This window comes from Sus scrofa, chromosome 3 (genome assembly GCF_000003025.6).
Source record: "Sus scrofa isolate TJ Tabasco breed Duroc chromosome 3, Sscrofa11.1, whole genome shotgun sequence".
Taxonomy (NCBI): Eukaryota; Metazoa; Chordata; class Mammalia; order Artiodactyla; family Suidae; genus Sus; species Sus scrofa.
Genome location: NC_010445.4, coordinates 7,130,310 through 7,147,976, shown reverse-complemented (window position 1 = coordinate 7,147,976; position 17,667 = coordinate 7,130,310). Strand labels below are relative to the sequence as shown.

Below are 17,667 nucleotides of genomic sequence, written 5' to 3'. Positions count from 1 at the left end.
TTCCTATTTCTTGTAGGCAGAGGTGGAGGTTTCAGGAAGCACCTAAACATCTTAGACCAGCAGGTCTACGAGTTGAATGTACATTGAATTTAGAGGGGGAACACTTTGCTGTAGCCACTGGCCTACGCCACAGCCACAGCAATGCGGGATCCAAGCCACCTGTGCAGCTTACACCACAGCTCAGGGCAAGGCCAGATCCTTAACCCACTGAGCAAGGCCAGGGATCGAACCTGTGTCCTCATGAATACTCGTCAGATCCGTTTCCGCTGAGCCATGACAGGAACGCCACACTTTGGAATTTTAACACACAACCCAGTTTGAGAACCGCTGTCTTTTAAGTTATTTATTGTATGTGTTGGGCTCCGGTGGGAGGTATAGGTTCTTGTCCTGAACCTGAAAGGTGAAAGCATATCTCTCTCCAGGCTCTGGAGTCCAAACTTGCATCCTGCCGGAACTTCGTGTACGATCAGTCCCCAAACCGAACAAGTGGCCCAGGCTCAGGTCGGGGCAGCAAGAGCAGAGATGGCGGCGACCGACGGCCAGGCAGCACCAGCGTGCCTCTGGGTGATAAAGGGTCAGTACGTTTTGCTGTTCCTGGTCAGTGTCTCAAGAACCTGTCCGCTCCCGCTGGAGCCTCTGACCACCCCCCACCCCCCCCCCGCCCTGGCCAATAGCCGCTTGGTAAGAGTTGCGGGATGATGTCAGCGAGCCTTATTCTCTACCCGCACCTTGAGCCAGAGGTAGGTGGTATTTTCTGCGTTGGGCAAACGGCCAAAGTGAGGGTCATTTTACTTATTTGATTCTGCAGCCCCAGCTCCTGGTCCTGCGGTGGGAATGTTTGCGACTCAAGCTGTAAACACAGTTCTGCTTCCCCCAGAAGGTGTTTGTTTTGTTGTGTTTTTTTAACCTTCAGAACCTTCAGGAAACTAAATCCAGCCAGACTAGATTCCTGAAGCTGGTCAGCTGATGGTTTTGAAAACACAAATCTGACCTCGAACAGCTTCATTTATTTTCTCACCTCAGGAAGATCAGGGCAACTTCCAGATTCTAGCATTTTCTAAGATGTGCCACCCTCTCGCTGGACCCCAGACCCCATACATTTGCGGGGGGGGTCAGTGGCAGACAGAGGATGGGAACTGAAGACGCGTTTTCCCCAGCCTGCACGTAACCTCCGGCCCTTTAGACGTGGAGGGTCGTCTCGACTGGGCTTTTTGTGTGGCCTTGGGTGCTAGATAGCCAGTGTCCTTTTCTTCATTTCACAGGAGAGAAAATTGGGACCCAGTGAGACCCTGCTTCTGACTTTGATGTTCACTCTTAGAACTTTGTGGGCCCCGTGCTAGCCAGTGTCTAACAGCCGTAATGTCCGCTTAATTTGGTTTGCTCTGTCTGAAGGTTGGGAAAACGCCTGGAGTTTGGGAAGCCGCCTTCAAATATTTCCTCACCGTCGCTGCCATCAGCCCAGGGTGTAGTCAAGATGTTGCTTTAGGAAATCCATGAAGCCGAGCCCCCTGGTGTCCGTGTGGGAGTCATTACCCTTCTTCCTTCTTTGAACTAGGTTTTTGTTTCGTTTTTGTTTTTTTTTTTTTTTGCTTTTTGGGCCACACCCTGTGGCATATGGAGGTGCCCAGGCTAGGTGTTGAATCAGAGCTGTAGCTGCCGGCCTGCTGCCGCTGGAGCCACAGCAACACCAGATCCGAGCCACATCTGTGACCTACACCACAGCTCGTGGCAATGCCAGATCCTCAACCCACTGAGTGAGACCAGGGATCACACCACGTCCTCTTGGATACCAGTCAGATTCGTTTCTGCTGCACCACAATGGGAGCTCCCTAGGTTTTTGCGTTTAAAATTTAGTTTGAGAAATACGAGCGTGCAGTCGCACTAGCCAGCAACCAAGGTGGTCACCTGTGGCCTTTGGGTCGTCCCCACGAAGTGCTGTCTTGGAACCCCAACACCGCACACCCCCACCTCCTCATTGGTGTGTTGCCAGTGGACGGGGACAAGCCAGACCCTCTGGAAAGGGTCATGTGTGCTGAGGCTGCCCCATCATTTTCAGCTGGCCCGAGTCCTGATTGGTCTTGAGAGGTGTTTTTAATGTCTGGAGACACCTATAAAGTGGGGTCTGAGCCCTTCTCAGGCTCACCTCAGCCTCCACTCAGCTGAAGCCTCTTCCAGAACAAAATGTCTAGTGCCCTTGGCCCAGCAGATCATTGCACATCTGGGAACGAAGAGTAGAACACGCGGTACCTTTTATTTAAACTGTGGTCTGGTGTATCTCTGAGACTTTTTAACCTGCTTCTCACTGAGGCTTTTAGAGGCATTTTTCAGAGTAAATTTTGTGGGGACCAGGTTGGGAAAATGTGTCCTCTTTAGACCAATCGTGACTCAGTTTTCCTGGGGCCCCTCGCTGGCCTGGGGGTGACCTCTGCTTCAGAACCTGGAGGGTCTCTGGGGTGTGATGGCCTTGGTAATGCAGCCCCAAAGCGCAGCACTTCCTTTAAAGCTGGGAGGAAATAATGGGGGTGACCTTCAAAAAAAGCTGAAACCAGCATGATTGTCCTTGGAAGCATCCTTGGAAGAAACCAACATAGGGTTTCCACACAGACGGCGTGGGGCTCCTTGCTTTTCGGGAACAGCCGTCTCACATCTGGACCCAAGGAAAAGGAACGCAGGAATTCAGGTGCCGGCCTGCCGCTTAACAGCCTCCTGTTACTAAGTTATTTTTGCAAAGGAACAGCAGAAATATCCTCAAGCCTAACACAGAACTTTTCAAGTGCTGCTGAAATTCAGCGGAGAATTAAACTTGCCTGCCCACTTCCTTACCAACCAGCAAAAGATGTACTTTTATTTTTTTAAAAGAACAATAAAATCAAGAAAAACGGATTGTCCGCTAGTTGTGTTTTCTTTGTTTTGTTTTTGTCCTTTTGCCATTTCTTGGGCCGCTCCCGCGGCATATGGAGATTCCCAGGCTGGGGGTCTAATCGGAGCTGTAGCCGCCGGCCTACGCCAGAGGCACAGCAACGTGGGATCTGAGCCGAGTCTGCAACCTACACCACAGCTCACGGCAACGCCGGATCCTTAACCCACTGAGCAATACCAGGGATCGAACCTGCAACCTCATGGTTCCTAGTTGGATTCGTTAACCACTGAGACATGATGGGAACTCCTGTTCGCTGGTTTGTGAGGGTCAGTAAGTGCTGTGGCTCCTTTGTGTTTCTGTGTTTGCTCATCTAGTGAATAAAAAATTTTTTTCTTTCTTTTCTTTTTTTTTTTATTTATTTTTTTTAACATGAAAGAAACCTTCCTTGTAAAAATTTCCCTTGGAGTCAGCTTCTTGGAACTGTCTTTGGGACACACGTGTGCCCTACTGGGGGTGTGCTAGCGTGTGGTCAGTGAGGCTGTTTACCTATTTCCCCTCTTCTCCAGTCTGTTTGATTCCAGGGCGTCGGCTATGGGATTGTTTGTGTTACGTGGAAGCTTCCTGGGATCTCTGTCAAGAACTTGCAGGCTGAGGGAGGGAGGGGCCCAGGCCTGGTGTTTATAGCCCTTGTGCCAAGAATGGTTTTGACATTATTTTTGTCTTTTTGTCTTTTTTGTGTGTGTGTGTGTGTGTCTTTTTAGGGCTGTACCCGCAGCAAAAGGAGGTTCCCAGGCTAGAGGTCCAATCAGAGTGACAGCTGCCGGCCTACACCACAGCCACAACAACGCCAGATCCAAGCCGCGTCTGCGACCTACTCCACAGCTCATGCCCATGCTGGATCCTTTACCCACTGACAAGGATCAACCCACAACCTCACAGTTCCTAGTTGGATTTGTTTCCACTGCGCCACGGCAGGAACCCCTGTCTTAAATTTTTATTAGGGCCACACCCGCGGCACATGGAGGTTCCCAGGTTAGGGGTCCAATTGGAGCTGTAGCTTCCGGCCTGCAACACAGTCACAGCAACTCGGGATCTGAGCCAAGTCTGCAGCCTACACCACAGGCTCACGGCCATGCCGGATCCTTAACCCACCGAGCGAGGCCAGGGATTGAACCTGTGTCCCCATGGATGCCAGTCAGGTTCGTTAACCACTGAGCTGCAACAGGAACTCCAGTTTTTACATTTTTAAAGGGTTGTTTAGAAAAGAAAAATGTGACAGAGGAGTTCCTTGGTGGCCTAGCTGTTAAGGATCCGGCATTGTCACTGCTATGGCTCCCGTCACTGCTACTGCGCATGTTGGATCCCTGGCCTGGGCACTTCCCGCACGCCATGGGCATGGCCAAAAAGAAAACATGGCGGAGACCTTAATGGGGCCTAAAATACTCACTTTCTGGGTCTTGATAGAAAAAGTTAACAAACCCCTGCTGGGCAAAGCCTTGTGTTTTAACTCGAACGTTCTTCACTTATTTTAGTAATACTGTTTTCGTTTTTTGGTTTGTTTTCGTTTTTTAGGGCAGCACCGACAGCCTATGGAAATTCCCAGGCTAGGGGTCCAATCGGAGCTGTGGCTGCCGGCCTGATGCCACAGGTCACGGCAACGCCGGATCCTTAACCCACTGAGCGAGGCCAGGGATCAAACCCATATCCTCACAGAGACAATGTCAGGTTCTTAACCCACTGAGCCACCAGGGGAACTCCTAGTAGTACTGTTTTGATTGATGGTCTTCTCGGGCTTGGTGCTCCTCCCTGGGCTGGTGCCGCCCGCCTCCCTCAGACCCGCCTGCGTCTCCACTGGTCTCTCGGCTGTGCTTCGATCCTGGACATTCATTTCCCTGTCCTGGGCCTCAGTTTCCCTATGGAAGGAAATAGTAATAAGGCAGACGTCGTGGGGTCATTGTGAGGATTAAATGAGGCGACCCTCCCGTCCTTTTTTCTCTAGAAAACAACAGAAGAGCCGTCTGCGTTCTAGTGATTTATAACCTTTTATTAGTGAGGGTGTCCTGGAAAGTACAGTCGGGGTGCTTATAAAACAGTGTGACATTGCCGCTCTCAGCCGTCGCAGCAGCGTCGCCTTTTGCATTCCTGTGACTACAGAGGCACTTGGTCTCGGTGAACTGTGTGCATCTGACGCGTGGGAACCGGAGGGAAGAGGAATTCGCAAACCGGGGCCTCCGGGGCCGCTGGCAGGGTACACGGGACAGGAAGGGCCCGGTGGTGGGGCCAGCGGCACCCACTGTGGTGAGTCTCCCCGTTTCATGTACACTAAGTTGCCAGGGCTTAGTTAACCGTGGATCTAATTTTTTCTAAAAAGTCAAAAGCTCTGCACACCTCGGCAGAGGGGGTGGCTGTGTCTGTGTTTCCCATTGGGTTTTTCTCACTTGGTACCTCATTCAAAACTTAAATTGCTGCCCTGAACCAACAGGGGGGGTGTTTTTTGTTTTTGTTTTTCAAATATTCATCGTGAGGGGTGTCGGTGATGTTTGGACTTTGCAAATGGATTTGGACAGTGCTAAGCGGAGTTCACCGGGTTTGGTTTTGTCCTGTTTTACACAAGTTGATCATTCACTGGCTTTGGTTCCGTTGAAGTCTGCATCTCGAGCGTCCATTTCCTCGTCAGATCCATCTGCGTTTTCAATAACTCTGCGGCCTCCAGACCTCCTTGAGGGAACGAACGAGGTCTCGTTTCCTCGCCTGTGGGTTTTAGGAGAAACAACACATTCCTTTGGTACAGAAATCTCCCTAGAGGCTGGAAGAGATTTTCAGACTGGGCCGGGGGCGGGGGGGCAAAAACAAACACAAACAGACAAATGAGACGCAAATATTCAGGTTGCCGTGAACAAGCCCTGACCCGCCTGGGGGGTGTGAGTACGTTTAGTCGGCTGGAAGGTGGACAACATAGGTTCTTCAAAGCAGGGCCACCTGCTTTTAAAAATGTCTAGCTTGGTCATTGCTGAGCCTCTGGATTCTGGTCAGTCATGGACTTGGGTTTAGTAAAGAAGAAAAAACAAGACAAGTGGGGTGGTGCCCCCCAGGGGGCTATTCCTGCTCTGTGTGTGGGGGGTGCTCTGCTGACGGGAAAGTAGGGGGGAGTTTGGGTTTTGAATTGGCATAAGGTGAGAATGACCTGCCAGGACAGCCTTGAGGAGGCGGGGAGCCTGGAGGCCAGAGGGGTGCTGTCTGGTTAAAGTACTGCAGGGCCCTTTCTTTTGCAGAGCGGGATGTGGTGCCTGAGAGCTCGCTTATTTGGGGCTCATCACAGAAGGCACCATGCATGGTGTAGGAGAGGTGCTCAAGGAACACTGGTCAGAAAATAAGTTAGACATGTTCATCCAAGGTATGTTTTAGCCCCTGCTGGTAGGACAGGCCTTTGTCCTTTTTGCTCCCGACTCCTCTCTCCTGCCTGATGCTCTGTTCCCGGCAGGTCACCTGAAGTGAGCCTTTGCAGGGGAGGCCTGGGCAGGCAGGAGGAGGAAAGGTCAGACGTGCCTGCACTAATCCTCCACTGGGGGGAAAGAAGTGCGGGCTTGCTTTACAGCAATCACAACAAAGAGTTGTGTTGGGCTCCGGCCCTCTGGCCCCATCTGACAGGTCTTAACTCATTTCTGATGTCTGCGAAGAAAGACTTTTTGCAACAAAGACAACTCGCTTCGCCACACAAAGGCTGGACAGAAAAGCCACGAGGGTGAGCCCCTCCCAGTTATGGATTCTTTAGTCAAAGGGGCGACTCAGACAGGTAAGGCAGGAGGCGTAAGCGCGGCCCAGAGATGCCTGATCGTGGAGAAGGAGCTTCCCAGCCCGACCTTTTGGGGTCCCAGGGTGGCAGGAACCCAACAGCAGATGGTACTTCCCAAGGGGGCACTGATCCAGAATAAAGCCTTAAAGCTGTAGCCATTCCCAACTCAAGCCTCACTTGCATCACAAGGAAGCTTCTAGGCCTGCAGCTCTTTAGGAACTAGCCTTGTATCACTCACTCTCTAGCAGTGAACTTTAAAAGTCTTCTCCCTCTTTCGCACCGTCTCGTGTTCTCTGAGAACCTGGGACAGAGTGGGGTCCCAGCGTGCAGGGCTCAGCAGCCGTGCGCACAGCGCTCTCCTCTGTCTACGCCCCAGGGTCACAACTGGGTGGGATGGCCTGTGGCTGGGGCACTGCCTCACCTACACTTCCAGGCTCCAGCCACTCCCTTTGCCTCTTGGAAGAGTCTGCATTTGCTGACAGAAGAGTTTAATTGATCAGTGCGCGCCCTTTGTCTAAGAGGTAAATTGCTGCTGGGTCCCTGGAAGCCTACTGCTTAGACACTGCAGCCTGCTCGGTTCAGGGCCTTTCCGCTTTTGTTTTGACTGTACCTGTGGCATGTGGAAATTCCCGGGCCAGGGATCAAACCTGTGTCACAGCAGCAATCCGAGCCATTGCAGTGACAATGCTGGATTCTTAACTCATTGAGCTACACGCGAACTCCACAGGGCCCTTAAAGGAACTGGCTTCAAATCCTAGGCAAAGGTTGACACTGGCTATGTCTGTCACAGGAACCAACTAAGGGATGCCTCTAAGGATTTTCTTTTTTCTTTTTTCTAGGGCTGTGTCTGTGGCACATGGAGGCTGGGGGTCTAATCAGAGCTGGAGCTGCTAGCCTATACCACAGCCATAGCAACGAGGGATCTGAGCCATGTCTGTGACCTACACCACAGCTCATAGCAATGCTGGATCCTCAACCCACTGAGCGAGGCCAGGGATCGAACCTGCATCCTCATGGATCCTTGTTGGGTTTATTACCACTGAGCATGATGGGAATTCCCTCTAAATATTTTCTTAAAGGGTCTGATCCTGGGGAATTTGGATTCTTTTCATGGACTCAAAAGCGTATCTAAGGCGCTGTTAACATACCAGGAACCAGCATGGCAGTGTGGGCACCTGCTGCTTTGCAAGGACTCAGTTTCCATTAGCTAGAGGGTCCTACACACCCACCAGTCCTAGAATCCAGTTTATCCTGGGACTGGAGAGCTGCTCAAAAGCTGTGTCTCAGAGGCATAATGCTCCCGCCTCCACCTCCGGATGAGACCTCATCCAGCTTTTTAAGCATCTGGGTGGCCACAGCAACGCCGAGATTCTCCAAGAGAGAAGACGGACACAAGGCAGGACTCGCTGGGCCTCCCCCAGGAGGATGAGGGGAAAGCCAGGTCCTCGCTGCCTAACTTCACGTGCAAAGATGTTGTTGGAACCCCAGACATGTCGAGGCCTGTTAAACCCTGTCTCATGGAGCCCGCGTGCCCGCCCTGCGTCTTGGGTGTCTGTCCCCAGCCTGTGAGCACATGCCCATGAGGCCTTCAGGAAAGGCTCCGCCTGGGCCTCACCGGCCTCGCGGTGGCTGGTGTGGCCCTCGTGTGCTGAAGATGTGGTTAGCAGCTCGGCCTGGCTCAAGCCCCAGCAGCCCCAGCTCTTGTGAGACATCGGGGTTTCCTCCCTGGACGTGTGTGAGAACCCCACCCTGGAGGATGCGTGGCTGGGCCGTGGTTACCAGGACCCTGTGCTTGGTTAATTCTGACTTGTGAACCAGACCAGCCAGATGGAAGCCATTCTCCGGGAAGGTACCCAGACGGTGGAGCTGGCACACCGCTCAGCGCCGTGTCTGAGCCAGACGAGGGAGGCCGGCGCAGCCATGTCCCCACAGTGTAGGAAGGGCCTCTCACGCAGGTAAGACCCTTCCAAGCGACACATGGCCTCTAAATGCTCAGCACGGGGGACCGGCCCTGTCAGTGCCACGTCATAGGCCAAAGCGGGAGGAAGGAAGGAAAATGGGTCAAGAGATGAGGTCGTCCTGTGTCTGTTTTGGTTCTGATGAAAGGTAGTTTCGAACGAAGATATCCAAGCCTGCAGATTTTGTTGGAATCTCGAAAGTTGCCAGGGCCAGAAAAGGGGGGTGGGGGCGGGGGACAGGGAGACGCATTGGCAGAAAGGAACCCGAGAGCCACACACACGTGCCGCGAAGCTGCAGGCATGATACCTGGTGCGTCATTGCGGAGTTTCCTGGGGGATTGGGGCTCTGAAACAGAGAGAGAATCCCTGGTGGTTACCATCCTCCCAGTTCAGCACGTTTTTAATCATTTAAGGCATGTGCGTCAGTTAAATAATTAAAGGCACTTTTAAGTCATCCTTACAGAGGAGCTCCTGAAGCCACAAGCTCTTAGAATGCAAACTTCTGTCCTTCAGAGCTTTGCTGAAGAGCGCCGGTGGCATCTCCCATCCTGCACACCTGTGCAGGAAGGTCAAGGGGAACTGAGCAGACTAGTCCCAAAGCAGGAACGGAACCCAAACATACCCAGGCAAGGAGCCTGCAGCTGCCTCTCACATTATCACCGTCATTCTGTCTTTGTTGCCTTTTATGCCCAGAGCAAGAAAGCGGCTCCTGTTGAGATGCCTGGCAGAGTGGGCGGTGAGGGTATGCTGAGCAGGCTCTAAAAGCAGCTTATGTTGAGACGGACCTGGCTGGTACAACTGTGTGAAACTGGCTTTGTCATTCCTTGCTCGCTGAGGAGCTGGCCAGGCCTGTCAACCTCACTCAGAGCTCTAGTGCTTGATGTTGTGTTTTCGTACATCTGGAAGACTCAGAGAAGACAGAAAAGATAGGACCTGTCTTCCACCTGCGTTTAAGTGTACGTTCACATTAACTGTAAAAAAAATGATTGGTTTGGGAGTTCCTGCTGAGGTGCAGTGGGTTAAGAATCTGACTGCAATGGCTCAGGCCTCTGCAGAGACATGGGTTCAATCTCCGGCCTGGTGTGGTGGATTAAAGGATCCGGCATTGCCATGCTATGGCACAGGTCACAGCTGGGGCTCGGAGTCAGTCCCTGGCCTGGGAACTAACATATGCCATAGGTGGGGCCATAAAAAGAAAAAAAAAAAGGTACACCACAAGAAGGCTGGGGTGTCAGGGGCAGGCCCCAAAGGGGACAGTCAGCTTGTGCTGCAAGAATTGTTGGTCCCAGGAGAAAGAGCAGTGACAACAAAAGAGTGACAGAGCCGGGGTGGACGACCGCTTCCCCCCCACTCAGCAGTGTCCAGTTGGCAGCAGATGGAGTTCTAGGGGGTCCATCAGCAGGGACCATGTGTAGTTGGGATCTCCTTCTCCAATTCCCAAACTCTGAGCCAGCTGCCCCCTCCCCCCTCCTGAGAGGGGTCTGGGCCTTCCCCTTGTCTCAGAGTCTGGGGTGGAGATGCCACGTGCATTCCTGGGTGCACCCTGGGATCACTGAACTACATGGCGAGAGAGGTACTCCCTTTGCAACTCTTGTGAAATAATCTGATTATGTCGGAGGGTCTGTTTGGTGCTGTTTGCCCCTCTTTTAACTGAGGAGTCAGCCTTCAGCTCACAGTCATCAGTTTGTGGCTCCAGTAGCTAGAACTCACTCTTGTTTTCTTGGCACTGTGTTTAATTGTGACCTGCTGATGCAAGGGGTTCCGGTTCAACGCTACAGGGGTGGCAAATTTCATTCATAAACGGACCTATGTATGCTTCACAGGGTTAACTTCAAAGAAAATACCAAGTCGGCCAACAGACAGGTGGGCAGAGGCTAAAGCGAAATGGCAAATGTTGGAGAGATGTCACTTCTGCCTCAGGGATGGAAGGCTTAACTGCCAAGCACTGTCCCAGACACCGGGGATGAAAGAGCAGACACAACCTCTACGCGTGTGAGGACAGACTGTAAATGAGATAAGTAAAAGGAACAGCAAGTCACATGGGGAGAGCAGAAGGGTAGGGAGTGAGGCGGGAAATGCTGGTGACAGGGAGGGGTGAGCACCTGAAGGAAGGGAAGGAAGGAACCAGCTATTGCAGTGAGCTCAGAGGAGCATCTGGGCGAGAGAGCAGCCAGTGCAAAGGCCCTGAGGCGCTGTGTAAAGAGGTGGAGGGTGACTCAGGAGCCAGTAGACGCAGGAGGTAGGGCTCCTACCAATGCAGGGATTGGGCCAGGTGGGAGCAGAGAGGCTCTTGTCTGGATGGGAGGAGAGGGTGGCTTGGACCAGAGTGGCAAAAAGTGGGTGGATTCTGGATGGACAGTATTTTATTTTGGTCTTTTTAGGGCCACATCTGCAGCATATGGATGTTCCCCAGGCTAGGGCTCGAACAGGAACTCCAGCCCACACCACAGCCACAGCAATGTGGGGTCCCAGCCACATCTGCCACCTACACCGCAGCTCATGGCAATGCCGGATCCTTAACCCGCTAAGCGAGGCCAGGGATGGAACCCACATCCTCATGGATCCTAGTTGGGTTTGTTACTGCTGGGCCATGACGGGAACTTCTGGGTGGACAGTAATTTTTAAAGGAAAGGTGACCAGATTTCCCCACAGATTGGATGAAGGGTGTAAAGGAGAGAGAGCAACCACGAATGGCCACCAGGTCTGTGGCCGCGGCTAAGAGCAGCTGAGAGCTGGAAAGGACTGAGAGGAGCTGGGTCGGAGGGAAGGGGTTCAGTCAGGGCTCAGGTTGGGGTATGTTTAGGTGGATCTGCCTATTGGGCATTGAGTGGTGATGTCAAGGGGATCTGGAGTCCCAGGAAGTCAGGGCTGGAGATCAACTAGGAAGTCCCTAGCTATAGATGGGGTGCTGAAGCCACCAGGCTGGTGGAGACACTGGAGGAGTGAGCAGAGGTGGGGATGGAGAGAGGACCTGGGCAGCACCCTGGGCAGGCAGAGAGCAAGCCGGCCTCGAGATGAGGTGCCAGCAGAGGAGATGAAGACAGATGCCAGAAGGGGAGGGAGGACACCCGGGGAGGGAGGGAGGAGGAGCTGGGCTGGAGCAGGCGCGGCTGAGCAGCCCTGGCTTAGAGTGTGCTGGTAACAGCTGGCAGGGAAGCGGGGTTGGGCTTGTCCAGCTGCTGGAAGGACTCAGTGAGAGAGAAGGGAGAAGGGAAGGTTTCGGGAGCAGTGCCCTGGGATAAACGGGGGTGGGGGTGGGGGTGTCTCATGGGGGAGTTGGCCTCAGTTGGTGCTGGACAGTTTGGCCCAGAAATGGGGAAGGAGGGAGCACATACAGGGAGGGAGGTTGAATGGGGACTTGCTAATATTTTATGATATTTGTCCATTTTTTGGTGAGAGGATGGGGAGGTGAGGACATGGTAGGGGGAGTGAGAGGATGTGTGTGTGGGGGCAGTGAGGATGTTGGGAGTGGATGTGGGGGGGTGAGGGGATGTTGGGGGGAGTGAGGGGATATTGGAGTGAGAGGATGGGGGGTAGTGAGTGGTTGTTGGGATCGAGGGGGTGTGGGGGCAGTGAGGGGATGTTGGGGGGAGTGGGGATATTGGAGTGAGTGGATGTGGGGGGCTGGTGAGTGGATGTTGGGGGGACTGAGGGGACGTTGGGGGGTGAGAGGATGGGGGAATGCGGGGATGAGGGGTAGTGAGGGGATGAGGAGGTAGAAGTCCAGGCAGTGCTAAGCGGGGTTGGCTTAGGGTCAGCAGAGGAGAGTTGCCAGTGCAGGTGGCAGCATGGCTCTTTGCTTCTCCACCACTTTGAGGTGCAGAAGGTGGCATGTGGTTAATCTGGGTTGTGCTTTAACCTGGTGAGTACATACAAGGGCCAGAGTGTGGATGGGAAAGGTGACTGTCACCCGGACTCAGCGAGTGAGGGGATGAGCTGAGGGGTTGAAGACCCCAGTGGAGACGGAGGAAGTGAGTTAAGAAAGGTGGGGGCGGGCAGATGACATGGTGCTTGATGGTCAGATTGGGGCTGAGAGTTACTGGGAATGCCTGCGGACCTGGGGGGAGAAGATCAAGGACCCGAGAGGCCAGATCGCCCGATGGCGGGTGGGGGTGCGCCTGACAGGAAGCTCGGAGCTGAAACCTCCAGGGAACAAGGTAGACCGGGGGATGGGCAGGGGGGGCTACCCTCCTTCAGGCCCAAGGCTCCAGGAGCACAGGAGAGAAAACAGCCCCCAGTCCACTGAGTGCAGAGGACTGGGTCCTTAGGGCCGTGGGCAGCGGCAGCCCTGGGGGACAATGGGGGAAGAGGCACTGCATCTAGTGGAAGAGGCCAGGGATGCTGCTCAACATCCTGCAGGGCACAGGCCAGCTCGTGATGACCAAAGAATTACACAGGCCCAAGTGTCAACAGTGTAGAGAAGCCCTGAGTGAGGGAAAGGGGGTAAGACAAAGTACCCAGAAGGGATTCTGCCCTTGTCTGTACGGCAGAAGGAAGGTCTCAGAGGAGATACTGCCTCCCCCAGGATGGGAGGGGACCAGCTAGAGAGGACAGAAGGGGCACTGGTGAGGGGCAGGGCCTGCGTGACCTGGGCCCCGCCCCGAGGACCGAGGCTGAGCAGGAAAGCCGAGAAGGCTGTGGGGAAAGGGAGCCTTTGCAGCCATACCCTGCCTCAGTGTGGGCCTCCCGCCCGCGCCCCCAGCCCGCACGCTGAGGGCGCCTGGGGGCCAGCCCTCACCTGAGCTTGCTCTTGAGCGCCGTCACTTCGCGGCCCATGGCCTCGTTGCTCTCCGTGGCCTCATCCAGCTCCCGCTGCAGCTTCCTGCGGTTGGCGTTGATGCGCTGGGACTCTTCCTCCGCCTCCTCCAGTTGCCTCTTGAGTTGCTTGACCCTCGCATTTCCTTTCTCCGCCTGTCAAGCAGAGGCCCAGGGTCAGGGCCCCTCCCCGACCAGGGCGGAGCCTGGAGCTGGGAGGGGCGGGGCCTGGGGTTGGGGGCGTGGCCTTGCTGGGCGGGGCCAGGCAGGGGTACCTGCTCCTTGTACTGCTCTGCCATCTTGCGCTCCTCCTCCACCTGCAGTAGGACCTCCTTCAGCTTCTTGTCCTTCTGCTTCAGTGACTTGGTGGCCGCCTGTTTCTCTCTGCACGGGGTTGGGGGGAGCCGGGATGATTCACATGGGGAGGGCCTCCCTCGCAGTCAGTGTTCAACTAGACCCTTGTAGGCACTATTCCTGAGCCCAGATCAGGGTTCATCCTAAGAATAGTGTCTGTTCATAAAGGAATGAAGTGTGGACTGAAGTGTGGACACCTCGGCCAGCATGGGAGACCCTTGAACACGTGCTCGGTGAAAGAAGCCAGGCACAGAAAGCCTCGTGTGGTATGGTCCCACTTTATGAAATGTCCAGAATAGACAACAGAGACAGAAAGTGGAGGGGTGGTTGCCTGGGGCTGGGGGGTGGGAAGTAGAGGATCCAGGGTTTCTACCTGGTAATGACAGCATTCTGCAGTTGGTTGTGATGACTGTGTGCTATGAACTGTACACCAAGAGCCACTGAATTGTACACGCTAAGTAGGTGGATTGTGTGGGACGTGGCTTATCCATAAAGCCGCTACCAAAAGAAAAAAGATGCAAGGACCCCAACCCTATCTGAGGTCCCGAACGTGCTGTGACCTTACAGCTCAGGGACCTGTGTTTAAGTGGGAAGCCTTCCCGCTTTTGTGTGTGTGGAGGGGCTGATGATGTGTCCGTTTTGTGTATCTGTTAACATGACATCCTGCCAACTCAGGTTAAGCAAAGCGTCATGAGCCCCGGGGAAGCCAGGCTGACATCATTGGAGTCACGCTACTTAGAGCAGCTAACAGCACAGATGCGAAGGGCACAGAACCTTCCTGCATTCTCACTCAGTTCTCCCAGCACAGTCCTTGGGGGTACTACAGAGCTGGTTTCTCATCTAGAACCAATGCTCGGCCATTGCCTGACACCTGGCCTCCTCCTTTCCCCCATTGGCAAGCAGGCCATCACTGAGGCACTGGCCCCACCATACCTGGCCTCCTGCTCGACTTGCTCCTCCAGCTGTGCGATCTTGGCCTCCAGTGCCGAAATGGTGGACTTGAACTTCGACCTGACTGCCCCTTCCATCTCCTGCAGCTTGCTTCGCAGCTCCTTGTTCTGCCTCTCCAGCTGCTGCCGAGCGCTCTCGTTCTTCTGGGCTGCGCTACGCTCTGTTGCCAGCTCGTTGCTGAGCTGCTCGGCCTGGGGAGGAGGGTGAAGATCACCAGGTGGAGGGCATGGACGCCCGCTGGTGCACCGAGAGGGACACCTTCTCCCATAGTCCTTGTGCCGGTCTGCGGAGCTGGGGCACCCAGGAACCCTCCTCCTCCTCCTGCCACCAGCTCCTTCCTGGCCCTCCCTTAAGACTCCCCTCAAGAGGCAGCTCTTCCAGGCAGCATCCCACTGCCCCCAGGGTCCCTGACTCTAGGTCACACAATGGGTCCCCAGCACCCATTATGGAGCCCATGCTCAGTGATGTCACCGAGTGCGCCCTGTTTTAAAGTGGGGGCTTGGAGCTGAGGAAAGAGCAAGCAGACCACCAAGGCCCTTTAGGCCAGGGGGAGCATCTGCTGGGGGAAGCCACCAAAGTTCATGCTGCAGGCTGGTGCTAATTCCTCTGTGGACAGCAGGCGGGGTCTGGTGGGACTAGAAGAGGAGAGGTGGAGGCCCAGCGCAGACAACTGTGGGTCCCTACTCTCCTCCACTCTGACCTGGCACAAGGGAGCCTATGAGGGGTGTCCTGAACCAGCGTGGGCTGGGGCCTAGAGCGGATCTGAGGTGGCGCGGGCACGCACCTGCTGCGTGGCCTTCCGGACGCGGTCACTCATGGCCTCCATGTTGCCTTGTTCTTCCTCCAGCTCCTCCTCCAGCTGCGCGATCCGGCCTCCAGGCGGCGCTTCTCGTCCTGGAGCGCGTTCCTAAGGGAAAGGCAGCCGCTCTGAGGTCTCTAGCCTCCCCTGGCTTAGAGAGCTTCCTCTTGGAAGGAGCAGTGCCTCGGGGTTGCCCTCACTTCTAACTGAGGCTCACAGAGGCTTAGAGGCTTGTCCAAAGTCACACAGCTGGGAAATGGGGAGTCAAGTGGTGTCAGCAAAGCCAGGCCTGGGATGGGGACCCGCTCCTCCTCTGTGTCCCCAGATGCCCCTGTCCCCACCATGCCATTCATTCAGAATGAAACTGGCTGCACCCACAAACAAGGTGTAAAAGCCCTGTGATCCCCGTCACAAGCTCAGCTGAACACTCTCTCTGCTGACTGCTGACTCCGAGGTTCCCTTCCTCCCCATGCAGCGCATACCTTCCCGACACACTGCTGGCCAGCTCCTCGGCCAGTTCCTCCTTCTCCAGGTCTGCCTGTTTGCGAGCCCTCTCAGCCGCAGCTAGATCCTGGATGGTAGGGGGTGGGAGGAAGGAAACCTGCTGTCTGCCTGCAAAAGGCCGAACCCCACCTGAGAAGCCACCCTGCTCTGATCGCCAGGCTCCCGGCAATCGCCACGGCCACCCTTGAAAATGGTTCTGCCGCCTCTGTGCTCTAGAGGAGGCCTGCGGACACCTCAGGGAGAAAGCCCCATGTCTCTGCATGCCCTCGTCCCTCCCCGGCGGGGGCTCCACTCTTGTGGGACGCTGGACCACAGCCTTGCCATCAGTGCCCTACCTCCTGCAGCTGCATGAGGTCTGCCTCCAGGCTCTTGGCTTTCTTCTCATTCTCTTTGGCTGTGGCAAAAATCTCATCCCTGGAGGCTCGGGCATCTTCCAGCTCTCTCTGGAAGTCCTTCATCTGAGCCTGCGGGCGTCGACAGGAGGAACCAGCTTAAGGGAACCTTACTCACCAAGTCCTGCTGCCCACATTACCTCTCTGTGCCAGCCCCAGGATGTCCCACCATTAACTATGGCTAATGCCAGCCCATTCTGGATGGGCTCCCTCGGATCTAAGAAACAGCACTGTGATCTGCAGGCCTGATGATAGTGCCCCCACCCCAGGCCGGGAACAGCACCCCCCAAAACTAAAGGGTGATGCACACACACCAGGGGAACAGGCTGCAGTGACCGAGAGAGACCCGTGCCCCGGCCACTGCCAGCCCGACTTCCCAGGGTGCCCGGCTCTTGGGGCGTCACCCACCTGCAGTTTTCTCAGCTGCTTGATGGCTTCCTCCCTCCCCTTGATGGCCGAGTCGGCCTGCAGCTCCAGGTCCTTGAGGTCTCCTTCCAGCTTCTTCTTGGCCGCCGCTGCCAGGGCGCGCTGCTTTCGCTCGTCTTCCAGTTCCGTCTCGTACTCGTGAAGCTGAGCGAGGAGAAAGACATGCACTGCCGGGCAGAGTTGCCCCTCCAAGCCCTTCCCCCGGCAGCCAGCCTCCACCCAGCGCCCAGGTGGGTGTCTCCTCCCCGGATCACGGGTGAGAACTCAGAATCTCCGAGAAGCCGGCAGACGGTGGTGGAAAGAGGGAAGCGGCTGGCCCACCTTCCCCCATTCCCCCGCTTCTCCCCGCAAGGATTTTACCTGCCTCTGCAGCTGCCGCCTCTTCTCTTCATTCTGCTCATCCCGGGCCTGGAGGTCCCGCTCGAACTGGCCCTTGAGGGCCTGCATGTTGACCTCGAGCCGCAGCTTGGCATCTTCTGTCGCCTGCAGCTCGTCCTCGAGCTCTTCCAGCTGGGTCTTCATCTCCTCCATCTGAGTTTCCAGGGCCCGCTTGGACTTCTCCAGCTCATGGACCTTTCACGTGAGGGGTGACATCGTGAAGATGGTTGTGCCGCCCCCAGTGACAGGCAGCTCATCAAGGTCAAGGAAGTGGCTTTGGCTCCCCGAGGGATGGGTGACCAGGAGCCCAGACCAGAGCTTTCCTCTGGGAACCCTTGACTCAGGCCCCACTGCCACGCCCTGTTCCCAACCAGGCCCCCCTCTTTGCACCAGCCTTCTCTCAAGACTGCCTTCTATTCTTGATGAGAGCTCAACAGGAAAGAGGCATGGAGGAGTTCCTGTCATGGCTCAGCAGAAATGATCGGACTAGCATCCAT

At 55.1% G+C, this 17,667-nt stretch overlaps 2 protein-coding genes across 7 annotated transcripts in view; one reads left to right on the top strand and one right to left on the bottom strand.

The window, feature by feature from the left end:
• NDE1 (nudE neurodevelopment protein 1) overlaps window positions 1-2,883 on the top strand; it is a 29,598-nt gene extending 26,715 nt beyond the window's left edge. For 4 of the 6 annotated variants that reach the window (XM_021086167.1, XM_021086166.1, XM_021086168.1 and 1 more), the window contains 2 exons: window positions 423-574; window positions 1,393-2,883. In XM_021086167.1, coding sequence (XP_020941826.1) covers window positions 423-574; window positions 1,393-1,486 — 246 coding nt within the window. In that variant the 3' untranslated portion in view covers window positions 1,487-2,883. Of the gene's footprint in view, window positions 1-422; window positions 575-1,262 lie in introns of all 6 variants that reach the window. The other 2 variants (XM_021086170.1, XM_021086169.1) reach the window with 1 other exon arrangement.
• The window catches only part of MYH11 (myosin heavy chain 11), a 140,427-nt gene continuing 127,643 nt past the window's right edge, over window positions 4,884-17,667 (bottom strand). Inside the window, 10 exon segments of the mRNA XM_021086165.1 lie at window positions 4,884-5,611; window positions 13,350-13,522; window positions 13,642-13,750; window positions 14,654-14,862; window positions 15,456-15,544; window positions 15,547-15,578; window positions 15,953-16,041; window positions 16,310-16,438; window positions 16,775-16,936; window positions 17,153-17,365. Of these exon segments, the coding sequence (XP_020941824.1) occupies window positions 5,479-5,611; window positions 13,350-13,522; window positions 13,642-13,750; window positions 14,654-14,862; window positions 15,456-15,544; window positions 15,547-15,578; window positions 15,953-16,041; window positions 16,310-16,438; window positions 16,775-16,936; window positions 17,153-17,365 (1,338 nt within the window). The 3' untranslated portion in view covers window positions 4,884-5,478.